This window comes from Protopterus annectens, chromosome 1.part0, assembly GCF_019279795.1.
Source record: "Protopterus annectens isolate FY-2018-M chromosome 1.part0, PAN1.0, whole genome shotgun sequence".
NCBI lineage: Eukaryota > Metazoa > Chordata > Ceratodontiformes > Protopteridae > Protopterus > Protopterus annectens.
The window spans coordinates 463,291,409-463,317,704 of NC_056725.1; the positions used below are offsets into that span (position 1 = coordinate 463,291,409).

The 26,296-nt window shown below is 40.4% G+C and overlaps 1 protein-coding gene across 1 annotated transcript in view; it reads left to right on the top strand.

Annotated features, from left to right (window-relative positions):
* HAUS7 (HAUS augmin like complex subunit 7) overlaps positions 1-26,296 on the top strand; it is a 403,197-nt gene that overhangs the window by 32,429 nt on the left and 344,472 nt on the right. Inside the window, exon 3 of the mRNA XM_044060457.1 lies at positions 7,656-7,717. Within this exon, the coding sequence (XP_043916392.1) occupies positions 7,656-7,717 (62 nt within the window). The remainder of the gene's footprint in view (positions 1-7,655; positions 7,718-26,296) is intronic.

Consider the following 26,296-nt stretch of genomic DNA (forward strand, 5'->3'; position numbering starts at 1 on the left):
AAAAGTATATATATATTTAGAAAGCTTGTGAGGAAATGATTACTCTATTTTTGTTTTTACTTGGATCACTTTTCTGTGTACTTAATAAAGGATTTTCGACTGGAAACAGACTGCCCGCCTTGCTTGGATTATTTTGGAATACTTAGTAATGCTGTACAATTATATATTTTCTATTATTATTTTTTGTTTTGTTTTGATTTAAGACGAGTTTAAGTTCGCTACTTCTACTACTATTGTCTGATCTGATTAATATACAGTGATTAACTAGAAATATATGGACTGAAAATCTTCCACACAGAGAAGTTTCTTACACTGTTTTGTTTTTGGACCCACTACACTTTAGTGGGTTGTTTTGAGACTTCGGGGATACCACGGAGATTGCTTGTTTTATGTATAATATATACACACACATAAAGTGAGATGGGTAGTAATGACCATCCACCCCTTCCTCACATGTCCCCTCCCTGTTATATTTTATAGTTTCCAGGTGTTGCAGGCTACTTAATCAAACACTGGATAGTGACACCAGTTTGAAACCCACAGAGAGCTGCAGAGGAGCACTTTTAACACTGTCTTGTCCTAGACATGGACAGTTTATTTAGCAAGTCTTCTGTTACTTGGACGAGTCAGGGATTCCCTTCTGTATGACCCTGCTACTGTATGCAGAATGTTCACTGCTGCTGCACTCTGCATAACATAATCATGCGTTAGTCTGGTGCACAGCTGTCACAGCCAGTGATTGATAGTGACAGTGCAGCTTCCTTTATCATTTGTCCCACCAGTGACAGTGGTGACAAGAGCAGCACAGCACTCCTGGCAGGCTTGTGCATGGTGTATGGCAGTGCAGGGGAAGTAGCAGTATATAGTCAGCAACTGTGGGCCATGGCATTCACTGCATGATGGTGTAACATTACAGGGTTACTACTTTTGTGCATGCAGTGTTACCTGTGGGTATGCTGAATAGTGCATGATCAGCTGATGTTGTGCATCAGCCATTTATTCACTTAAACACAAATGTGCTGTTCGTATCGTCATAGCTATCACCACTTAGTGTTTAGTGGTAAGTGGCACAAGTGCTGGTTATGCCAGCAAGGTAGGGGGTGGAGAAAAGTAACAGGTGATGTGAAGTACTGCACTGATACATGCTAGAAACTGAATTATGTTTATAACAATGTAATCAATTCCTACTGCAATTCAAAATAAAGTCTCTTCCCTTTCTGATATAAAAATGTGTTCCAGAATGGTAGCCTGTAGAAGCTTAAAGTCATTATTAGATATATCAGTAACATGTTGGACCATTGTGGTGTGTTTTTCTTTATCCCTAATGTGCTACTGTAGGCTAGTAACTCATTTAAGCTTCCTACTACCAGGCTACATGAACACCTAAGGGCATAGAAGAACTATGCTGAATTTGTACTTTATTTTCCTATTAATCAGTTCAGATACTCCGACAATATTGTGACAACTGCAGTGTGAACCAGAGGCAAAAGTACCCCTGTCATTAACAGTGGGAACAGTGATTTTATTAGGTCCCTAATAACTGTGAGCTATAGTTTCTCTCAAATTCCTGTTCATTTTATAACAATTTGGAGAAATATTGGTATGACTGGAATTATTCTTTATTTGGGGAAAACCTAATACTTTATGTTGCAACATAAGCTAATATTTTTCTTAAATGACATGGGATATATCATACAGCTGTATATTTAGTAAATATGTATAACCTATCCAATCTATTTTGACATTGTTAAAGTATCCTTCCTGTGCAATGTGAGTTCAGTAGCCATTACAAAGATAAACAAAAATAATGTGTAGAGCCTCCTTCAAAACTAATTCAAATTCACCCTAGCTGTATGGTACAGAGAGATGAAGCCCTGGTTACAGCCCAAATGACCCTAGTGTGAGTAGCAGATTGGGTACTGGGAGAATGGGGGATAGTGTGAGTAAGTGGCCAAAGCCAGCCCACCCAACACGGCAGGCCGTATTGCTTTGATAATAACAAAGGATTGCAGTGATAACAGTAGCCACAGGAAAAGGAGATGTGGGCTTGGCATTCCAAACTGCGATAGTAGCCATTGTAAGGTGTGTGTTTGGGTGAAGTCAAAAATATGGGGGGGGGGTTCACTGCAGTGATGAGAGTGATTGATTATTCCAGCCACAAGATGGTGGAGTTGGGGACTTGTGAACTCTGATGTATGGTGGCTCCCAAGGAATGGAGAGCTGATAGTTAGAAAACAAGTGGAAGAAATAGCATTAAGAAATCTAAATTCTATTGCTTGCTGTAATTCTCAAGAATTCCCAATATCGCAAAGAAAATCATAAAAGAGGCAGGTGACAGCTGAAGGCATGTAAGGATATGTACATTAAAGCTGGTTTACCGTACATTTTTCAGATGACTGACAAAATTACAAACACTAACAAAAGAAAGATCCAGAAAGTTGTATTCTTGCTGATGCCACTTAAAATTGAAAGATGGGCCAAGTCTGGTTGTTATTAAGACATTAAATAAGCAAACACCAGTTCTTGGTCCCCTTTGCAGAAAATCAAGTGTATTGCAAAAAAAAATCAAATTAAAGTAATAACTCAAACCTAAGGGTTTGAATAATAAATGTTCCTGGAGAAGAGCATACTAATCATATTAATGATTTTATTGAAACTTCTTGTTTTATTATTGGCTAGGTTCTAATTGCTCATTGGATCTGATAACTTTGTCTCTTTAAAACTGTACGTTACTTGTTGGCAGTTTGCACAGAAGACTACAGCTATGAGCTATTAACACGTTACATCCTGTAGTCCAGAGTTTGATTTTTGTCAATTTCCATTTGCCTGCTCTGTGAATGAGCAAGTCACTTAACTGAGCAAGTCACTTAACCAGGCAGTGCTCTAGAGTAATTGGGCTAGGCTAGTGGTCTCTTTGACCGCATGCCTAGCAAGTACCTTATGAACGGATTCCAAAACCTATGAACTCATTCTACATGACGGAATTAGTACAGGTGCTAGCTAATTAGTATAATTTCCTGTATAGTATGGGATATATTGTAAAGGGTTAAAATGAAATTGCATGTGTCTAGAAGATTAATGTATGTGTTTGCAACAGTATAAGCAGAAACATGAAAAAGTACAGAATGTTTTCATTTCCTGAAAAGTACAGAATGTTTCCATTTCCTGAGCCTGAGGCAGCATTGTTTCCAAATCACATGGTAAAAAGAAACTTCTTCCATACTAAGCTAAAAATGTAGATAAGTTGGCGATCTATTTTTACTAAACTTAACATATTTCTGTTTGATATTTAGTAATGGTCTGAAGAATAAATTATACTGTAAACTGTATATTAGTTAGCATTTTTCTGTTGGATGCTAGCGGTAGTATGATTGATAAAGTTTACTATTTTGTTAAAGTTTTCCTATAAAACTGCTGTTCAGAAACTTCTTGCTAGTATAACTGAGGAAAAGTCCGTTTGTCTATCTCTCTGTTAGCCTATCTTGAAGGTTGCTTTGTCAGTAACATTGCATGCAGTGGCTTTCCAGCATTGTTTGCTTGTCGATATTAGGCCTCAGTCTTGCACTTTGCCCATGAACGGTAACCATTTGACTTCTAAAATTTGTGGTGATATTAGAAGACTTTGAGGTCCCTTCCACTTAATCATGATTTCCTAGCTTTCTACTTTAGGCCCCATAAGTGACAAAGGGAAAATATCCCAGTGTCTCATTCCATCTGAGAATGGTCTACAGATTGGAGAGAACAGATTATGCATCTTGAGAAACAATCTTTTGCTTTGAAAACTGGTTTTGCAACATCATCTTCAGAATTCCGAAGAGGAATCCAGCTTGCCCTTTATTGTAAAACAGGTGTCAGGCCTCTCTGTTAAAATATCTTCTGCTTTTGGAACACCAGTAAGAATATTGTTATGGATGTCATAGTAAGAATATTGTTATGGATGCCATACTCATGGCTGTTCTCTAACTGGTGACATGCAGACAGTTTGACAAATCTGTAGTATAGAAAGACTTGTACCTTCTTATTAGTGCAGTCTGTTTTCTGCCCTAACTTGAAATTGATTTGATCCTTTTTGTAGGTAGGTTATGAACTTTTGTGGCACATCCATGCCATCTTTCTGCATAATAGTTTCTCAGTGAAACATTGTTTCAGCTGCACTGGTAATGTTTTATCATTTGTCCTGTATGGCTAATTGTAAAACAATTATCAGAGAAAGGCAAGGCAGCTACCAAAGCCTTTGAAATTTCTCCTGAAGAAGAAGTAAAATTTATTTAACTATTTTCAGCTATGATCCGTACTCCAAAGAATCAGTAAATTGTACAGATCGGAGTCCTCAAACTGCATTCACTGAAAACATCTGGCAGAAAAACACATGTTTTTTCAAGGGGACAAGCCCCTTGCACTCCCCTAAACTTACATATACAAACTCCGAGGTTGCACTTACTTGAAAAAGGGGTAAATTTTCCCGAAAAGGAATCAGTTCTGGCACAGAAGTAATTTCCTATGGAGGTACTCCGATCGTCAGCAAGTCGAAGCTCGAGAGTTCAAGCTTCATCCACCAGTAGGGTATTGCAATTAAACTGATATTGGCAAGAAGGAAGATTAAAAGATAGGAAAAAAATATTTGTGTTTTACAGCTTGTAAAAACTGACATTAGTAAATGCCTTGATAGTGTATGTAAAATAATGTGGTTCACCTTTGGTTGAAATGCACTCTTTTTGAATGCATTTTGATAAAATAAAATGCTTGTCAGCATTAATAAATGGAAGTCTGGTGTTTGTGCATGATCACTGAATACGAGGGGAGGGGATTTTCTCTGGTGTATGATTTTAGAGTTGATGTATTTAAGTTTGTGGGGGATGCAGACTGCCATGCTGGGGTGGGGACGGGGGCATTTTTTTTTTTCTTTGGGAGTGCCTTACTTCAATAATTCCATCCTTCAATATATTCTATATGGTAGAATGGAATTCAGGGTAAGTGTATACTTTGATCAGTTGCCATAAACCTGTATATAACAGCTTGATACTAAACCACTGCATCTAAGAATGAAAGGTGATTGGCTGTCTACATTAAGACCTTTCAAAAGTAGGACTCTTGGTCTTTTGGCTTGGATTTGGGTGATTATCTGCCATGGCAGGTTTGAATGTTGTATAGCAGACATTTTATTTATTTATTTATTTATGTGGTTTATTTTTTTTTTTTAATTTGTTAGCCAGGGAACAGCATTGACTTCACTGGACCATTTTCAGGCTCAGCCTGGGCTACAACAAAAATTAAGAGATTATAAACAGACTATATAGTGCATAGTAAAGTAAACAAAAGTATGACAGTACATTATCATTAGAAGTAACACATGCTCAAAGAAATAACATTAAAACTTGAGCACTTAAAACTGTACGCACTAACTGACCGTGCTTACACAGTGAAATATATGTATATAACATATTTGCAAATGTTTACAGAACACAATATTTACTATAATTACAAATGTTAGAGTGCCCAGGTATGTAATTAGTAGTAAGAAGCCGAATGAGGGTAGAGTGGACAAGATGGAAAAGAAATGGTAAGAGATTATACATATTTAGAGAGATGGCAAAGTGGGGAAGAAATTGTTACAGGGGTTATTGTTTGTAGAGGCCAAATGGAACATTAGCAAAGAAGTGGGGGGAGCATCCCAGTCCATCAGTGTATAAGTCTATAGCTTACCAGCAGGGGTCATATTGTGAGCATTGTAGCAAGTAACGTGTGTCATGCTGGAAACACAAACAGAATACATCTTTTAAGTAGGAATTTTTTGCATTTGGATTTCTTTTGGGAGGACTGCATCTTTAAGTCGGAATTGTTTTTGTTGACATCTGAATTTCTTATGGGAGTTCAGTGCTTTTAGTTTACAGAGAGAGATTCCCACCGTTGATAGGATATACTGTAAAATGTGGTCAGTGTTGTGAATCTTGGTTCTGGGTGCTTGCGGAGAGGGAATGTAAGGGGCATGTGATCTTAGTTTGTAGCATGAGATATGTTGGATGAATTGTTTAGCTAGGGGCACAAGTAACTTGTAAATGAGAGAGACTGGCAGCAGTTTAGAGCTGTGCTGAACTGGAAGCCATTTTTTTAAGATTTGAAAGAGGTTATCTCATTCATGAGCTAGAGTAATAATAATTAAAAGGCAACTAATTTGAAGGGATGAAAGAAAAAAACACTGAACAACTGGAGAAACGGTCACCATCCACTTTTACTATGTTCCATTTTCATAATTTGAAGGGATGTAAAGTTTTTTTTTTGTGAAAGTGGCTAAAATAATTGGAGTTTATATCCCAGCTAGGCAGTAGAAGTTGTTTATTAATTTTGGCCATGGTGATTTTTATCTAGTCTTGGAAGTTTATTTGCTGGTCATCCCTAATGGCTCTTGGATATTGCAGAATATCTTCTAGTCTTGTGGAAGATGAGGGAGTTTTGGTTTTGTGCCAGAAATCATTTACCTGTTTTGTTTTTATTGTGGTTGTTGTTTATTATAGTGAATTAGGAAGTTGTTGGAGGTCTTGTTCTAAACTAGTGTTTAATAATGGCACAAAAATTGAATTGTGAGATCTGTAAATCTCCATGCTATCAACATATAGCGTGACTGGAATGGGTAGGAGATAATTTAGAAGTTTATTTTTGAAGGACGAAAACAACTCTTTGATGAACTCGGTTAGTGAGAGGGGCTGTTGAAGAAGTAGTGGTGCCTGTTTAAACTGTGATGTTTCTTTCATTAAGAAAATCTCAAAGCATGGAAAGGATTGGCTGCTTATTTCTCCAGAGATGAGAATGAAATGATATGGGATGATCCACAAAGTCAAGGCCATTGATAATTTTAAGTTCTATTTATTCATGTTGAGTAGTCATCAGTGAGTATGTATGGAGTGGTTGGTCATTTTGCTTTTTCCTGACAAAAATACTGTTTGTTTCTAAGAGAGTATTGCATCTTTTGGATATATTCACTGAGCTGAGAGTATGATAGCTCTTAAAATACTTCTTCCAAGTGTGAGTAGTGTGGATATTGGCTGAAAATTATTTTCTGAAGATTAGCCAGTTTTGGGAATGAGTTTCATAATTGCTTATTTCTGTATTATGGGCATGGCATTATTGATTGAGCACAGATTATACAGGTGGGATAGATGCTCATTAAGATCAAGAAGAGCTACTCATTTAAATATAGTGCAACAGGTAGTCTCTTTTGTGGCATCCAGGTGAGCTTTTTTGCACTTGTAGTGTGACATATCATGAATAAAAATGTTAGATTCATTAAAAATGCAGATCACTTCAAAACTGCACTTCATTATGTAACTGCCTCTCTTTTTCATTGTTTAAATTTTCTTACAATTCATTTAAAAAAATGCTTATTACCCCAGGCAGTGTGTGGTTTTCAGCACTTCTTCAGGCATAAGATAGAATGCGTTTTTGCATTTTTAGTAGTTAATTAACAGCTATGCTTTATTAGTAGTAGTTATTTCTGGGTTTAGGTATCCACATAATGAAATTTCATTCGGTACTTTTTCACATTGCTAATTGATGTGGCTAAGAGAAAGGTTTAATTCAAAATCACTTTTGCTACAGATATACCTTTAGACTCCATTTAGCTACTTTCCTGCTTTTTTACCTGTGGTTTTTATTTTCAGGATATATCCATCGTCACGTCAGTTCCTGAACACAAAGGAGTCCCTAGACACCAGAATAAAAGGTACAATATAACAGTTACTACTTTTGATAATGAAAGTCAAAAAAGTTATATTGTGTAGTAATATTGCATGGAACTGACCAGGAAGCCAAAGAAACCCCTTAAGTTGCATTGCAGGGCTCCAGTACTAATGCTCTGACTTATCTGTATCCTTCCAATGTTTTTTACTTTTGCAGATCTCAAACCTTCCTTTCCTTTTGGGTTAATCATGGTCTCTATTTAAGCTTCCCTACTTTTTCATTAAATCCTCCTTTCAAGATTCATTCCAGCTTGATCATAACAAATTGCTTTTTTAACCTTTTTTTTCTCCTGCTGGTTGCTGTAAGAGCCTGATTGTTCACACTGTATGCTTTTCATGGTCTTGTCAGCCTTGCTCTTTCTAGGCTCAGTGTCCCTCACATAGTACAATCGCTGATCTGTACTTTTCTTTGAATGCCTGTTTCTAAATGAAACGGTTATGGTTGTATAAATACTTGCTTAATGTTAACAGAGGCAGTATGTTTAATTGTTCAGTCAAGACATTTTAAGGATAACAGTAATCCACTATCAGGCTTTTCTCTTTGCTCTGCTTTCTTGTGCTGACTGCAGATGTTAAGCATCAGGCTGCCTAAATAAAAGGGTGCTTTGCACAGAATAGTCTTCTCATTGCAGAGTAAATACTGCCCTACACCTACAGTCCTTTTCATCAGAAGTGCAGCATAATCACTGACTTGCTATCGTTGGTCTCGAACACTGTCTTCTGGATTGTAATCGGAGAGGTTGCTGTCTTCTAACCATTTTGATCTTAGTTCAGAAGGTGGTGCCACTGTCAATCACCAGTACTTTTGCAGCTAAACATTGCAGTAAATTAGCTTGTCATAAAATTGATAACCCAATGAAAGCAGCAATCCACACCAATTATCGATACCAGAAACCAAAATAAAACTCTGTGCACACACTGTATAAAACACCAGGCACTGAATTTAGTAGAACCCTAAACACTTTCATCTCCTCATAGTCAACATTTCTGCAAATTGTTACGAAATTCAAAGTACAAGCTTTAAATACTGACATCACTTGCATCATGTGATCATTTTATAACAGTATCATTTACACAAAAAGAGCCATAATCTTTGAACAAAACATCCACATAATAAAAATACAAAACAACCTTAAAAATTGTATCTATTACAGCACATTTTATACTAAAGTATATGAATCCAAACCACAAATTTACACCATTAAAATGAAACAAAGCTAACAATTCCCTAATGGATCTATAAGGATTTACACTAAAATTTCTTTTTTTAATTAAAGTGAATTCAGTCATACCTAGTGGGGAGCTGGGCCTTAATCTAATTTGCCACTGTAATTTGCATTCTTTTATATGCTCTTTAAAGGGCTTCCCTCTCAGGTTAACTAATATCTTTTCCAGGGCTTTAAAACCCATGTGAAGGATTAACTTCATGTTCAGCTAATGATTTATTTACCTTTTTCCTATGTATGTCATAAATCTGTTCATGCACGTGTTCTCCAAGGCTCCTGGTCATTTTTCCAATGAAGAAGATATCACATTCCTGGCAATAAGCCAGGTAAATAACACCTTTGTCCCCACAATTAAAATATCCTTTTATATAAGCTGCTATATACATCTTAACAATGAATTATCTTGTAGGATGAAAGAACATTGTTTACACACACATTATTTAAAGTTCCATTATGTGTCCTCAAAGCATTGTTTTGACTTTTTTATTATTTTCAACCAAACCTTTAAAACTAATACCTCTTTTAAAATAAACATTGATTTATCTCCCAGTTTTTGGCAAACATCCACACTATAGTTTAAAATATCCCAATTTTTCATGACTGTATTTTAATGAATGTAGAATTTGTATTGTATGTCATAACCATACACTTTCCTGCTAAGTCAAATATGGGATTCTGTGGGGTTGTATTATTGACTGGGCTATCTCTGTTCCCTAGTATCGGTTTACAAATTTCATAATTTCTTTTGAAAACAACTTCACTGTAGATATTCTGCAACAGTTGATTGGGTTACCCTGCCTGGGCAGCATATCCTTTCATTTTTTTCTCATTTCCCCCACAGAAATATTATCATTGGGTAGCATCCTCACCAGCCTCGCCACATGTCCCTTAACTAGTGCTCTTTTTCAACAAAATTAATGGCAGTTCTGAAAATGGAGTGGTTCTCAAAATACAGACCAATCTTTTTATCATAATCTTTGGTAATGTCTTCATCCAGTCGGTAGTTTGACATTTGTGCACAGTGACCTAACTTTTGACCAACATGTGTCTATTGTTGTAAGAAAATCCTTCTATATTGTACAGTTTAGAAACAAAGAGATTATGTCTAGATGTAGGGATGTCATTGTCCCCATTTACTCAGCCTTCATTAGTCCAATCATCGAATGCAATCCCCTCTTTGGCATGTGTCTGTCCAGACAAATGCAACAAATGGAACACCCACAGAAATACCTTCCTAAAAGGATACAAGACCTAAACACATGTCCTACATGGACCGACTCAAAGCTCTGCCACTGTACTGTGTATCCTACAGACTGCTAAGAAGTGACCTATGTCTGGCATATAAGGCATCCTCCGACCCATGACTAATGGATTTACTGCACAACGGCATTGTCATATGTCATCAGAAATATGCTGTCTATGGATGGATAAGACCAGTCTATAATCAAATTGGATAGGTTGTTTTGAGCACAAAAAAGGAAATTGGCTAGTCTTAAAATGGCTTGCAAGGACATCTAGTGTAGTACTTGCCAACAAATTGTACGTAACATAAGCTATCCAGAGAAACATTGAGTAAACTGCAAAAACTCTGCTGTTGAGTTAATATAACTAATATTCTTTTTTTTTTTACTGTTCTAGTGATGCTGTCCAAAAATACAAACATCTAAAAATCTAGAATAAAGGTTCCAAAACTGCAGTTTTGTCAGAAAAGGGCCCTAGGTCTTAAGTTCACCAACTGACTTGCATATAGTTTGCAAAATCATTATAATGTCTGTCTTATTTACTGTTTCTTTCCCAAAGACAATGTGTGCCTTTTGTTTCTTGTTTAAAAATTAAACAATTTTTGTTTTTCTGTTAATTTGTAGGGAAAAGCAAGCCTCTTGTAAAGTTTATATTCCCATACAAAGTTTGGCTCTGGTGTTTAACATAAATTGATATGGTTTTATTATATTCAGCCATAAAAATGCTTGTTAGCTAGAGCAATATTTCTGCTTGTGCATCTTAGTTTTGGAGCGCATCTCTGTCGTACAAAAGCTATTCTAATACCTTCAGCCACATTTAGAGCAAAAGAAACAGCTTAATCATACTTTAAGTTCATGTTCGTTTCTCCTCCTATTCAGCAGCAGTTATGTTTTGTAACCTCCTGCCAAGAAAAGTACAGTTTTGTACCTACCATAAATGTAGATGTTCGAGTGTTCACCCTGCTGCAGTCATCACACTTGGGTTATCCTGCCGTCAGGCGGTCCGGCAGTCGGCCCAAGTTCCAAAGTCTTGGTCCGGCGTCGGTTGCTGTCGCTTCCTCCCTGGCGCCATTGTGCCAGGGGTATATAAGAGGCATCTGACGCCATTTTCTTCAGTTTTTCTTGCCCCAGATGTCAGGTGCCCCCAATAGGTAGACAAAAAAAAATATATATATATATATATATATATATATATATATATATATATATATACATATAGCTATATAAAAATAAAACAAAACCCTTAGGCACAAGCAAATACACCACAGAGGTAGTATAGGATAGAGTGGTAGAGATAAGTTCAGCTAGTTCAGAGGGGATGGAGGGAGGGTAACCTGGACTGCAGCAGGGTGAACACTAGAACATCTACATTTATGGTAGGTACAAAACTGTGCTATGTTCATCGTGTTACCCTGCTGCAGTCATCACACTTGGGTTGAATCCCAAAGCTAAGGATGGGAGGTGGAGTCAGACAGGGTTAGAAGAAGCTAGTAAGCCCTGCAAAACTGCAGTGGCAAAACCAGCTCTAGTCTTAGAGTATAGAGGTAAGTGATGGAGTTCAGTGCACACCTTCACCAAACACTAAGTAGCAGCTTCCAGAATATTCTTGGTTGGCACTCCCCTGAGAAAGGCTGCTGATGTAGCTCTAGCCCTGGTGGAGTGGGACCTAATGTTAGCAGGTATTGGTTTCCCATGATGTGTGTAACAGAAACACATGCAATGCCCTATCCATTTTGAAATTGTCTGTTTTGAGATAGCTTTTCCTTGTGATCCTGTAGCATAGGCTACAAAAAGCTGGTCAGTTTTTCTGAAAGCCTTAGTTTTATCCAAGTAGTAACGTAATTGCCTGTGAATGTCCAAAGAGTGCAGGAGTCTTTCTCCTTTGTTCTGGGGATTTGGGAAGAAGGTGGGCAAGTGAATGGTTTGGTTTAGGGCCACACTGGATACCACCTTTGGCATAAAGGAAGGATTTGTTCAGTAGAGACTCTGTCTTGATGAAAATGATGAAAGGTTCCACTGCCATTAGTGCCTGTAGCTCTGAGACTCTTCTAGCTGAGGTTATTGCTAGTAGTAGGGCAGTTTTCCATGAAAGAAATTTTAAATTGGCAGAAAAAGCTGGTTCAAAGGGCGGTAGTGTAAGCTTTTCCAGAACAAAGTTGAGATCCCAAGTAGGTGTTGGAGCTCTCCTTGGTGGTCTTAAGTTCTTAGCCCCTCTGAGGAACTGTCTCAGGAGTGGATGTGAGAATAAAGGAGGATCCGTGCTGTAATGAGCTGAAATTGTTGAGGCGTGGATCTTAATAGATGAAAAGGAAAGTCCTTTGTGTAACATCTCGGTTAAATATTGTAGAATGTGAGGAATGTTTGGATCAAGGGGGTTTAGGCCTTTAGCCTGGTTCCAGGTGCAAAATCTTTTCCATTTGTCTGAATAGGTTTTCCTGGTGCTGGGTCTCCTGGCCTCCAGAATGACATCCATAACAGCTTTGGATAAAGGTGTTGGGGTTGTTTAGGTAATTTGCCATGCAGCCAGGTTTAAAGTCTTGAGCTGGCTGTGTAGAATCTGATGATCTCGCTGGGTGAGCAGGTGAGGAATTTGTGGTAAAATCCATGGTGGGCCATGGGCCATGTTCCTTAAAATTGGGTACCAATGCTGGTGTGGCCAGTCTAGTGCAACGAGTATCATTTGTGGTCTCTCTAATTTAACTTTCAGCAGTACCTTTGCTAGAAGAGGTAGTGGAGGGAAGGCATACGCTGTTAATGTTTTCCAACTGAATGAGAGGGCGTCCACTTTCCAAGCTAGTGGATGGAAGGTCCTTGTGCAAAATTTTTGAAGTTGGTGGTTGTGGGGGCTTGCAAACAGATCTATGTCTGGGCGTCCCCATTTTTGAGCTATCATTGCAAATACTTGTGGATCTAGTTTCCATTCATGTGGATCCATGATGTTTCTGCTTAGGTCGTCTGCCAATGTGTTTTTCTGTCCTGGCAGGAATTGTGCTTGTAATTGAACCTGGTAAGACGGTGCAGTGTTCCACAAGGTCATTGCTTGCCTGCATAGAGGGTAGGAATGTGTTCCCCCTTGGTTGTTTATGTACCACATGACTGTGGTATTGTCCGTCTTTATTAGTAGTTGTCCTGGGTGTAGAAGGTCCTTGAAAGCTGTTAGGGCATTCTGTACTGCTAGCATTTTATTTTGATTGATATGCAGATGCCTCTGATCTGTAGTCAATTTGCCCTGAATGCACTGCCCTGCCATGTGTGCTCCCCAGGCATAGTCCGGTGCATCTTTTTGTCATAGTTTGCCTGGCTGTGGGTAAGGTGAAAGGCTGACCCTTGTTGAGGTGACATGCCTGTGCCCACCATAGAAGCTCCTGTTGAAGGCAGGGAATGAGTGGTATCATTGTTTCCAAGCTGTGGCTGTGCTGAGTCCATACACTTTTCAGGTACCATTGTAATTTCCTCATATGCAGTTTTGCAAATGGTATTAGTAGTATGCAAGATGCCATGAATCCCAAGGCCTGCAGAATTTTTCTTGCAGGGAGTTGGGTCTTTGTTGCCATTATTTTGAAATATTGAAACAGCTGTCGTTGCTTGTCTGGCGTGAGATAAGCCATCTGGGCCGTTGTATTCAAGCTGGCACCCAGGAATATTATGCTTTGTGAGGGCACTAGTTTTGATTTCTTTTCGTTTACTGTGTACCCTAGGCAACTTAGAAGGTGTTTGACAAATGCCAGATGCTTTAAAGAATGTCTTTGCTTTCTGCTTGAATAAGGCAGTCGTCCAGGTATGGGTATATTTGAATTCCTCTTTGTCTGCAGTATGCAATTACTGGTGCCAGGCATTTTGTGAAGACCCTGGGCGCAGTAGATAAGCCAAAGGGCAGTGCAGAGAATTGATAATGCTTTGAACCTGCAATGAAGCGGAGGTATCTTCTGCAATTTTGTCTGATAGGGACATGCAGGTATGCCTCCTTGAGGTCCAAAGTGACTAGCCAAGCATTCTTGCCCAGCATGGGAAGAAGCTGCTGTAGTGTTAGCATCTTGAATTTTGGTACTTGCAGATAGGTGTTCAGAATTGAAAGATCCAGAATGGGTCTCCATGTTTTGTCCTTTCTTGGGACTAGGAAGAGTCTTGAGTAGAATCCTTGCTCCTGTGTAGGTACCTGTTGAATGGCTCTCATGTTCATGAGAGCTGTAATTTGTTTTTGTGCCTCTGCCCATTGATTTGGTGGCAGGTTTGGCATTCCTTTGTTCCTTGGTAAGGTATGAAAGTGGAATCTGTATCCTTGAGAGACAATGTTTAGAACCCATTTGTCTTTTGTGATGATGTGCCAGTTGTCTGCAAAAAATGCTAGTTTTCCTCCCAAGGGAGTTGCCAGGAGAGATTTGCTTGGTAGTTTGAGGATAGAGTCATTGTGTTTGTCTTCTACTAGCTTGGGGCCTGTCTTCTCCTCCTTTCTGGGTAGCAGAACCCCATTGGCGAGGTTTGTAAGGGCCCTGTGACTGACCTCTGCCCCTTGGGCATCTGTATTTACCCCTCTGTGATCTGTCTGAAGCTGGAAAGGACCAGTTTTTTGTTGGCCAATTTCTGCTGAATCGAGGGGGTTGTACCTGCAAAAAATCCTTGACCGTTTGCATAGACTTTGCCTTATCCTCCATTTTCTTTAAAACCTCTTCTGCTTTGACACCAAATAATACATCCTGTTGTAAAGGTGCATCCAATAATTTTGCTTTAACATGGTCAGGGAGGGTTTGTTCTTTTAACCAAGCATGCCTACGTATGACAGAGCCAGTAACAGCTGCTCTACAAGAAGCTTCCAATGAGTCAAATCCGCATTGTAAAGTATGTTTGCCCACCTGTTCAGCTGCATGCAACAGATCCTGCATTTCTTTGAATTCAGGCAGTTCTGAATGTGTGCTCATTTTTTGTTTTAACTGAGACATTAGAAATTGTTGATATTTCAACATGTGAAACTGGCAATTTAATGCTCTCATAGCCAGAGTAGCTGAGGTGTATATTTTCTTGCCCCATCTATCTAGGGCTCTGGAATCCCTTTCAGAGGGCACAGGATTTTTAGCCATAGAAGCTTTTGCTCCCTTAGGACGCTGGGAAATGGTTTCTGGGTCAGCTACAGGGCTTTTATAATAGAATTTGTGTGAGTCAGGTACTCTGTAGTATCTGTCTGGTTTGGCTGGAGCAGGAGGAAGAGAGTCTGGATTTAAACTAGACTCCAAGTAAACATCATCCACAATATCCAGAACAGGAGGGATAGCAAGAGGTCTGTGCTGGGGTAGTAAAAGGAACTCTCGGAGCCTTTTCTTAGAATCTGAGTAATCCTGGCCTTCCCAGTGGAAATGTTCCCTCATGGTATGTAAAGTTTCCCCAAAGGAGTAGTCTTCAGGGGGAGATGCTGAGGGAATAGAGTCTTCAGCATCAGAATCTTCATAAGGTGGAAAAGTGTAATCCTGTTCCTCAGAAGAATCTGAGGAGAGAAACCTGGTCAGAGGATGCATAATCCTCCTCTTGTCTTGGTCTTTTATCAGGAGGGGGATGGGAACCCCTAATAAGGGTAATCAAATCTTCAGCCATCTTAAGCATCTGTTTCTTAGGCATGGGGCCTTGAACTGTAGACTGATGTACAGTTTTCTTTGGTTTTAAAGGAGTTTTAAGTTTAGCATAAGATTTAATGGTGAGTGTAGTTGGTCTGAAGACACCTTCAGAAACCGAAGGTGTTTCCGTTGCACCGGTGTCTAGTTCTGCTCCGGTGTCGGTAGAAGGCTGCGTCGGCCTAGTAGACTCCGCATGGGAATCCGCAGCTGTCTGGGGTCCCAGCTCTGCGGTCGTCAGGGGCTGCGTAGCCGCCTCACTGAAAACTGGAGAACCAGCGACAGGCCCAGCTGAGGCATCTGTGTCTGGCTTATTCCTAGGCTGCCTGTCCTTATCCTTGCGTTTTTTATGAGTGGCGGTCGTCAGCTGCTCCGACGCTATGATATAATTAAATTTCCTACCAAAGTAATGCCATGCGAAGTCAAAACGGCGTTTGATAGTTCGTTTATTAAACCTAGCGCAAAACCGACAACCTGTGACGTCGTGGTCTGGGCTTAGGCAAGGAATACAATAGGAATGGAAGTCCTTATGAGGTATTTGCTTCCCACAAGAAATGCAATTGTTAACTTTTTCTGACATCGGACTGAGGCAAGAAAATGTTCCCCAGCGGGGTACTTAGCTTTATTGAAGACTTCGGACTGAAATTCAAATCGAAAATCTCAGGTGTCGGCCGACCAGCACTTGCAAACTGCTTCTGCTTTGGGCACCGCATGGTAAGAAAGACTGGGAAAATGGCATTGGATGCCTCTTATATACCCCTGCGCACTGACGTCAGGGAGGAGCGAGCAAAACGATGCGGACCAAGACTTTGGAATTGGATCATGGGACTGCCTGAAGGCAGGATAACCCAAGTGTGATGACTGCAGTAGGGTAACACGATGAATATCTTAAAATTCTCTACATGTCCATCACTTGCACAAGCATTTTGTTTTTGCTGCAACTATTCCATGACATTAGCCTACAAGAGAACTTCCTCATTGTCTTGGTCAAATGTCTGTTTCTTTCACTATCACCTTAAATCTCCCTTTAAATTAGGCCACAGGCCTAAGAGAACTAATGTGGACAGTAGAAGTAAGGTAGTAATGAAGCTGATGCAATTGTTAATCATCACAAACAGTTCATTTTGTGTGACAAAGGAAATGGTTGTGATCAGGATTAAGAAGAGCTACTGCTCAAATAATAGTCATTTAGTTAATATTGCAAAGAGCTTCACCTCTTGGTAGGGATGTAAAGGGCTCCTTCCTGAAGCAGAGTGTAATATTGACAGACTTTAGCTGCTAAGAGTTATGGAAGTTGTTCACAGTCAATTAGAGAGTCCCCTGGAAGTACTCTAGTAGTTTGGCTGTTGTTGAAATTAGATGGAGCATCGCCATCAAAGCTGGATTATGGAGCATTTTTGTGAATAAGTATGACTAATCTCTTTCTGTACACATGAAAAAATTGCTCCTCATTCTACAGTTATAAAGTTAGCGCCAGTTTCCTTTTCATGGTGAATTGCATAGCTGATCTGGAGCTTAGGGTGAAGCTAGGTCACTACATGATGCCCTAAATCAAGTAAGCCTTTTATATTCAGTGTGTAGTGTGATGTTTTTAAAATGTTTATAGTCCTAGATCAGCAAACCTATGACTCTTGTCTGTATCCCCTTATGATGGATTTTCTTAACTATGTAGATACAAGAATGTGCTGAATTTGGTCAGTGACAGCATTTTTAGTGTACAATATCTTCTTTTTAACTGAAAGAGGGGATTTGTATTTTTCTGTTTAGAATTTTATGTAAAAAAGAAGTGTTTTGCATAGGAACATGGATTTTGTCTCCAGAGAAGGTACCTTAGAAAAAAAATAAATAAAAGAAGCCAAATGAAATTTAATTCACAAAAAGGAATTTTTTGTTGTAACTGCAAAGAAATGGAGCATGGCTGTTGTACAGCATTGAGCTACGGAGTAAAATGAATTCCAGATCACCTGAACAAATGCAGATTATGGTGAGCTTTGACTGGGTATTGCCACTCCTTCAATTGCCGTATTTTCATCTCTGTCAAACTGTGATGCTTGTTGCTAGGTAGCCATGTTCTGAGCTGGCCATTGGCTAACTGTTCTGCCTAAACATCAACAAGGGCAGAGACTGCAGAGCATGAGAAATAACTTTTAACCAGTAGAGACTTTATCCCGCTAATGCTATTGTCACATCAGATTCCTGTGGTATTCCCAAAGACAACCAACATCATCCAAGTAAAATCAGTAACTGAAGTAGCTTGTCAGGCCTTTATCACTTTATGCCCATTCTGAACACTCTATGCAGTATGATTGAAGAGGGTGCTGTGTATACATGGCCATCAGGAACATCCCATCATTAGCATCTTGAAGATGCAGTGCAAGACACTTTTCTAGTCCCAAACGTCTCTTAGGACAGAAAGATATGCTATACGATGATCATCTCTCCATTTTCTCCACAAGCACTTCATATCTGGGTACATGAGTGTTCCAATAAACCCTGATCTAACAGGCATATTCCATCACCATGTGAACATATGATTTAACTTTTCATGTTGGTAGTGGTGGGAGCCCTTAACTCACAAGAGAAGAATTTCATGTTAATATCTCCTGGTCGCACTGCATTTTGCTGTTGATTTTGTCACGAAGAGAATTTTAGTCATGTGTACGGGGCCCTATGGGTTTGTTTTAAAAAAATGCTGCTTTATTAGCATGATTTGCATCTTTTTAAATGTTATTCATGCCTTTGGTCCTGCATTCGCATGTTAACATGATGTACTTGAATCTCTACAAGGCATTTTGCCCCTTTCCACTAAAAGGTATTCATGACTGCCTTAAATCTTTTCATATTAATACCTAAAAGGTTAATTTGAGGACCATTCTCTTAGTAACAGTAGTAAATGTTTCTTCAACAACCAGTAGCTGACGGCACTTCCGTGCGGGGGGGGGGGGGGGTCTATGCTAAGCTCCTCTCTGTTATATGTCTGTTTGGCCTCTGTGATAGAAACATGCAATGTCTGGTGATTGAGGTTTACCATTGACATTTAAGTTGAAGCTGGTGTTACATCCATGAAAGATAATGCAGAACTTCAGTGTGCTTTACATCATTTGTTTGCATGTTAAGCAGAAAATAGAATTCAGTTTGGCACAAAAAATGTTTGGCAGTGCTCTCTGTAAAGAATAACCACATATAGATTTTTAGATATTTTTTTAAGAACAGCCTGGACACATATTATGGGAACAACTGTTTTGGTATATTAGCAGGCTGGAAGGCATTAATGCCCATGCTTCAAATATTTGTATGTCATCATTATCAGCCCCCTTTTTCCCATTTTTTTCAACATGGGGTCGGGGTATCGTGTTAACTGTCGCCAATTCTCTCGATTCAGTGCCACACTCCTGCCTTCTTCAACACTCATGCCTAATTGTTGCAAATCTTCTTTCACAATCCATCCACCTCTTTGCTGGACGTCCTTGCTTCCTCTTACTACTTCCTTTCTGTCGCAAGTCTTCCTCACCAGATTGTCTTCTGCTTTTCTACACATGTGCCCAAACCACTGTAATCTGTTCTCTTCGATCATTTCTGCAATTGGAGCTACTTTGGCTTCTGCTCTTATGTCCTCATTTCTTTGTCTGTCCCACAGTGTGCATCCTACCACCTTTCTCAGGCACTTCATTTCCATCACCTCTAACTTCTTCAACTGTTCTGCCTTTACTGCGCAGGTTTCTGTACCATACAGTAGTACTGGTCGCACCACTGTCTTGTACACCTTGCTTTTCAGCTTCTTTGGCATTCTTCTGTCATAGACTCCACCTGATACTCTATGCCAGTTGGCTACAGCCCCTCTGATTCTAGCTTTGACCTCTTCATTCAGACTACCCTTCTCCTCGGCCACCCTTCCCAGATACTTGAACTGTTTACCTGTTCCACTATCTTCCCTTCTATCTCTATTCTCAGCTTCTTCTGATTTCCCCAATTTGCTGCGATTACCGCCATCTTATCTGTGCTTAGTTTCATCCCATGTGCCTTTAGATTTGCATTCCATTATCCTATCCTTTGCTGAAGTTCTAGCTCAGAGTCTGCCTATACTGCTACATTGTCTGCATGCAGCAGCTTTGCTGATCTGTCTCCTCCAACCTATTTGCTGTTGTAGTCCATCACCGGTATGAACAGCATTGGGCTTAGAGCTGAACCCTGATGTACACCCACTCCCACTGGGAACCCCTCTGTGAGGCCGAACACTGTTCGTACTTGAGTCACTGGGTCCTTGTACATAGCCTGCACTAATTCTACCAGTGTTTCCGGGACTTCAAACTACCACAGTACTGCCCAGATTAGCTTTCTTGGGACCTTGTCATATGCTTTATCCAAGTCTAGGAATGCCCAGTTGGACTCTATCCTCATTTCTAGCTTCTTCTCAAGTATCTGTCTCAATGCAAACATTGGGTGAGTTGTGCTGCAGGAATTTCTGACAAGTACTGGTTGTGTACTACATGTGACAGCAGTCTCTCGTATTCTCCATATGTCTGAGCTATGGGGTAGGGTTGCAAGATGGAAGCCTTTTCTTACACAGAAAAACATCCAGGCCTAGCTAAAATTTGCAAAACAATACATCAAGTCTCCCAAAAGCATGTGGAAAATGTGTTCTGGTCTGATGAGACCAAGGTTGAACTTTATGGCCACAATTCCAAAAGGTATGTTTGGCACAGAAACAACACTTCGCATCGCCAAAAGAACACCATCCCCACGGTGAAGCATGGTGGTGGCAGTATCATGCTTTGGGGTTGCTTTTCTTCAGCTGGAACTGGGGCTTTAGTCAAGGTGTAGGGAATTAGTTCTAAATACCAGTCACTTTTGGCACAAAATCTTCAGGTGTCTGCTAGAAAGCTGAAGATTTAGAGAAATTTCACCTTTCAACACGACAATGACCCTAAGCATACATGCAAATCAACAAAAGAATGGCTTCACCAGAAGAAAATTAAAGTTTTGGAATGGTCCAGCCAGAGCCCAGACCTAAATCCAATAGAAAATCTGTGGGGTGACCTGAAGAGGGCTGTGCACAAGAGATGCTCTCACAATTTGACAGATTTGGAGAGCTTTTGCAAGAAAGATTGGGCAAATATTGCTAAGTCCAAGATGTGCCATGCTGATAGATTCCTACCCAAGAAGACTGAATGTTGTGATTAAATCAAAAGGTGCTTCAACAAAAGTATTAGTTTAAGGGTGTGCACACTTATGCAACCAGCTTATTGTACGTTTTTTATTTTTTATATTTTTTCTCCTAATAGATTTGTTTGTTTTTCAATTGAATTGTACAGGTTATAGGTCACATTAAAGGTGGGAAAAGTTTTGAAATTATTTATTGTGGTCTCATTTTTTTATATCACAAAAACCTGGCATTGTAACAGGGTTATATCCACTGTATATTGTTTTTTTAGTACTTTGGTATTGTCATACATGCTGTGGTTTCACTCCCCTGGTCTTTCACAATACCTACATTTTGTGATACCCGAGTGACTTTGAGCACCTCCAGCTTGTGCAAGATGCTGCATCAAATTTCCAGCTTGTTCTTCCTGTCGAGTACATTACTCCTCTGCTGCAGATCTGCATTGGTTACCTTTGGCATCAAGGCTTGTATGTAATTATCACTGACATGCATTACCCAGTATGAGTTAAGTCTTGTTTGTCTAGAGAGGAGCTATTTGGACCTTGTTGATTTCCTCTGGCTCTTCATTTCACTTGTGCAGTATTGCATTTGACTCCCAGGATGCACCAAGAAGAGTTGGTCACTGTGTGTTTTCCCTTAAAAGCATTGTTGTGGAATTTACTATCTCTTCAGCTGTAGGTTTGCACCTTTGTGACTGGTTTTACAGAACTTCACATTACATAGCAGCTATGGCAGAAAGACAAGCTGTGTGCATAGTCTGTATTTGTGCAACTGTTATCTTTCAGTCCAGCACTGCCTCCTTGATCCCACTAGTTTCTCTTCCTGTGATGTCACACTACCACCTACTTCTGCTCTTCACTGGTTGTTTCCTCACCCTGTTCAGTACTGTCATGCACATATCAGTCTTTCCCATTTCCATCCCTTCTGAATCTGGTGCATTTGTCCGAGATTGGTACAGCTCAACCTGCCATTGCTAAATTAACACAACATTGTTCCCATTACCACTTAGCCTTGTTCCCAGCTGCACCAGCGTGTGGTTATTACTTCGTCTTATCATTGCCTTATCATCATCTCGCTTTACTGCGTTTTTTCCCACCACTCCAGTTGCCAGTATTTCATGTCAAATGCATTACTTATTCAGCACCATAGCAGTTTACAAAAAACATTACCACAAAGTCATCATATTTGCTTCCTGATACCAGTAGCAACAAGCAGTGATACATTAAATAAAACACAGAGGCATCAGATGGATTAAATGGCCGCACCCATGTGTTTATTCCCAGTTATTGCCAGTGTCCTTTTTCTGTTGATGGAGATGTGCACAAGGCAGGAATGTCAGGGAGGCCATTTATTTATTTCATAGCAAAGCTCTAAACACTACAGAACAGACAGCACTGGTAATATCTGGCCCTTCAATAATCATACCCACATGACATGATTTTCCTCATATTCTCAGTTCCTCTGAGACGCCTTATAGTCTACCAAGGAACCATTGCAAGGCGGATAAGTCCCCTGGCAGTGATTCCCATGGGGCTGTCTGGCCTGTGGGAGGTCCAGCTGAAGAGTCCTTTGACCCCCCAACTTACCTTGACCTCCCTTACCTTTCTTGTCTTCAGCCACAGAAGGGAGGAATATTCCCCTCTTCCGCCAAGCACATCTCACTTCACTCAAAGTGTAGGCCCTTATAAATTAAACTTGCTCATAACTCCTTGTAGAAAACCTGCATTCCTTCCTCTGAAAGATTAACCCCATCCTCAGCATACCTCTCTGGCCAGGTGACCTTAATGCTAAGGTGAGAAATGTATGCCCTACAGATGCTCCTTAACAACTTATCCATGGTGTTAATTCTTCGCCTCATCCTTTCCACTCCTTTAATTGACATAGCCCCCCCTCCATCTTATTCTCTGAACTATCTTTCTGACCAGCAGATTATAGCCTGAGGCCAATAGTCATGTAAATAAGTTGCTTCTTGTACTATAAACTCCGCCAGCTCTCCTAGTGGACATTGGCAATGAAGTGCATCACAGTGGCTGCTGGTGTTGTCCCCCTTTTGGCTGTCCGGCGCAAAACTGCCCACAGCTGATGTCTTTGCATGCCTGGTACCCCCTACCACACTGCCTTATAACCATCTCTATTACATCTCCAGTGAGAAGGGACTGTCCTGGCTTTATACCAGCACTGAAGTCTCCGAGTAAAAGAATGACCCACCAACCAAATGTACTTCTGATCCATCGCCATTTGCAAAATAGAATGACAAAAGTTAAAGACAACTGCATCTGACGTAAGTTTTACATGCATTGGTTTTCCATCTTCCAGTCTGTTTGTTTATTTCCACCTGTGATGCCCCCATTGCCTGTGCATGAGAAGATCCACCTATCCGAAAAATGCAGTGTATATCTATGTCCAAGCTCGATATTTTAACCGCATCCCTTAAGACTCCCCTCACCTGGTAATGTGTAATGGGGTCACCTTGCTGATAACACAGGCCATTCACTGTACCCCTGTAGCTGCAATATTCTGTCATTACTGTTGACACCTTCCATTCTACACTCTTGGGGGTTACCACCCAAACCCACTGGCCTTTCCCTTCTTGGTCAGTTTGGATGTGGATATGTAAGCCCAGATGTCGTCCTGTAACCAGGTGTATGTGTGTCCGCGGTAAAACTGTGCCTTGGCCCTTTTTCTTGTTCAGTTGAACAATCTCTGTCCACCTAAAAGCCCCACAGAAAGCCAGTAAAAAGCCACTCTAAATAAAGCAACTTCGTAAGCAGAAAAACAAATTGCTAACATAGCTGTCCATAACTTGCTAAGTACTTCTGGACCTATGGGGTATCTTTTATCCAGGGTCTTGGGTGTTTTCCTCCCCCATCCCTTAAACATTGCTCGGACTTGAAAGGAACTGGACAAGTCCCTTAATCCTAGAGCTTGAGGAAACCAATTCAATGCTGACATTGTGCTTCTTGCAACCCCTACACTCCAACCTTTTTCCTTCACTAAGCCCTGATTTGGTGAGGTGGTATTGGCCATGTTGCCCTCCAACCTCTGTCTGCAGGAATTGCTGAATGCATTTCACTGAGGACATTACACATTAGCTTCCATTCTCGGTTGCCCATGGAAAAAATTCCATCTTCCCAATTGTAAGGTTCAGCCTGCCTTTAACTTGCTCTGGCAATGCTTCACTGAACCACTGTCCTTGAAAATAGCCATCAAAACTGCATCCTCCTGCCACATCTGTGAACACGTGAAGTGGGGGTTGGCCCACCTTCTCCTGCCATATTGCCACCCCATTGTATAATGTTTAAAAATTCTAACCACACCTTTAAGTCTTTCATGTCTTATGAGATCCTGATCCAGGAGTACAGTTTCATACAACCAGACCCTTTGGCAGCTAGTCACCTCAGGAATGACCGCACCACTGAAATTACCTTGCATGCAAAATTCATCAGTCCGACTAATTCCTGTAACTGTTTGAGGGTCAGCTCGCTTTGTGTCAAAACTTGACTCAAGGCTGATTCTAACTTCCAAACTTTGTCTGTGGGAAGCCTGCATTGACCTTTTAAGCTATCAGTCTCTATTCCCAAAAATGTTGGCCCAACAAACAGATTATCTGTTGCTAACGATACCCCCAATTCCTTGTGTGTTTTATTGAAAATATCCACTGCTCGTTGGCACTCATCGGTGTCTCTCTTCCCTACAAATAGAAAATCATGCATGTAATGAACCACTTTGGCTGGTCGTACATAGGGTAGGAGAAGACTATGTAAGAAGGTGCTAACTTTTTCACAAACTGGCACATGTGATTGAACACCCCATTGGCATGCATCTATCCATGTAGTATTGACCCTCAAAGTTTAAACCCAACCACCCGTGATCTTAGTTGCAATGGGCAAGAGCCTAAAAACAGAGTCTGTCTGCTTTTTCCATAAGGGCCCTGATTCCTTTTCCTTGCACCTTCCTAACTGCTTCATCAAATGAAGCATAAAGTACCGACATCCCAACGCCGTTTATGTAGTCATTCACTGAATCCCCTTCCAGATAGGACAAGTGATGAATGAGCCGAAACTCTCCCGGTCTCTTTTTTGAGTACCAAACCTATAGGGGAGATTTTGAAAGCCTTTCTGGGTGGATGAGGAAATGAGCCTGCTAATCTACCAGCCTCTAGCGCTTTGTTTACCTTACTTTTAACTGTATCTGGATGCTCCCTTGCAGACTTCAAATTCTTAATGACTCCCCCTTGCTTCCTGCCATTTGCTGGTATCCTAAAACCCTTGGTAAATCCTTCCTCAAATAATGCTGCTACCTCCTTATTCAGACACATTTTGAGTTATTCCCTTAAAAACGTCCCCTCTTACTGGAGTCGGGAGATTACCCTGTGAACCCTTTAAAGGGTAGTGGCATGCACAGATTTTCCCCTTGAGGTCCTGAAAGGTGAAAGCATGTCCTGGCCAGTTGGTTGGCCTTTCCGCTTGACATGCATCAGTGTTGGTATTTACACTGTAATTGATTCCCACAATAGCTGAAGTTAAACTGGCAGCACCTCCCAGACACCCCTTCTGCCTTTGCACCTGTGTAGGTGTACACTCTATATCTACTAAACATGCTCCCTCTTTGGTTTAATGGAACCCACATTCTGTTGCCAATGAGCTCCCGTTGGTTTCCAGCCAACAGAGTAGCCCCAAATCCAACCAGGACCATGGTTTTTCAGAGTACACCTGCCTCCTTCTGTAATTCTCATCGTACTGTAGCCACTTCTGCCCCCTGTTAAAATGTGTCTACATGCCCTTGGCTTTGTCTGGGCTACTTTCCCCTAAAATTTCTGCATAGATGGCAAAAACAATAACCCAGTTCTCCCATGTCCTCCTTAGTGTTAGTTTCTTCCTTTTGCCTCCTGGGTTCTCAGTCTTCCCCTCCTTATCCTTCTTTTCTTCCTCCTCTCTATTCATGCGAGAAATATGTCCACATATTCCTCACTTGCAAGTGGTTGCTTCACTTTGTCATTCAAATGAAAGCCCAAGGGTAAGTTTAGTGAGGCTGCCCCATCATAATTCTCTTGTCCCTTGTCCCCCTTTTTTTTCCCTCCGCCAATGTCTTGTCAAATGGACCTTTCTCCTCTACCATGTTCCCTTGTCATTCACCTTTGAGCTGTGCTATTAACATCCCAATTTGATCTAAGATATGTCCCTAGTCTTGTAATGGTATATTCACTACTGTTGTATCCACCACTGGTCCCACTACCTGCGAGTCTTGGGTTCCTTTAACATTACCAGCGTTTTCTTTGTCTAACAAGTCTTGCCTGCATGCACTCATTATGCTTCCTTCCTTCCTTACACTGATT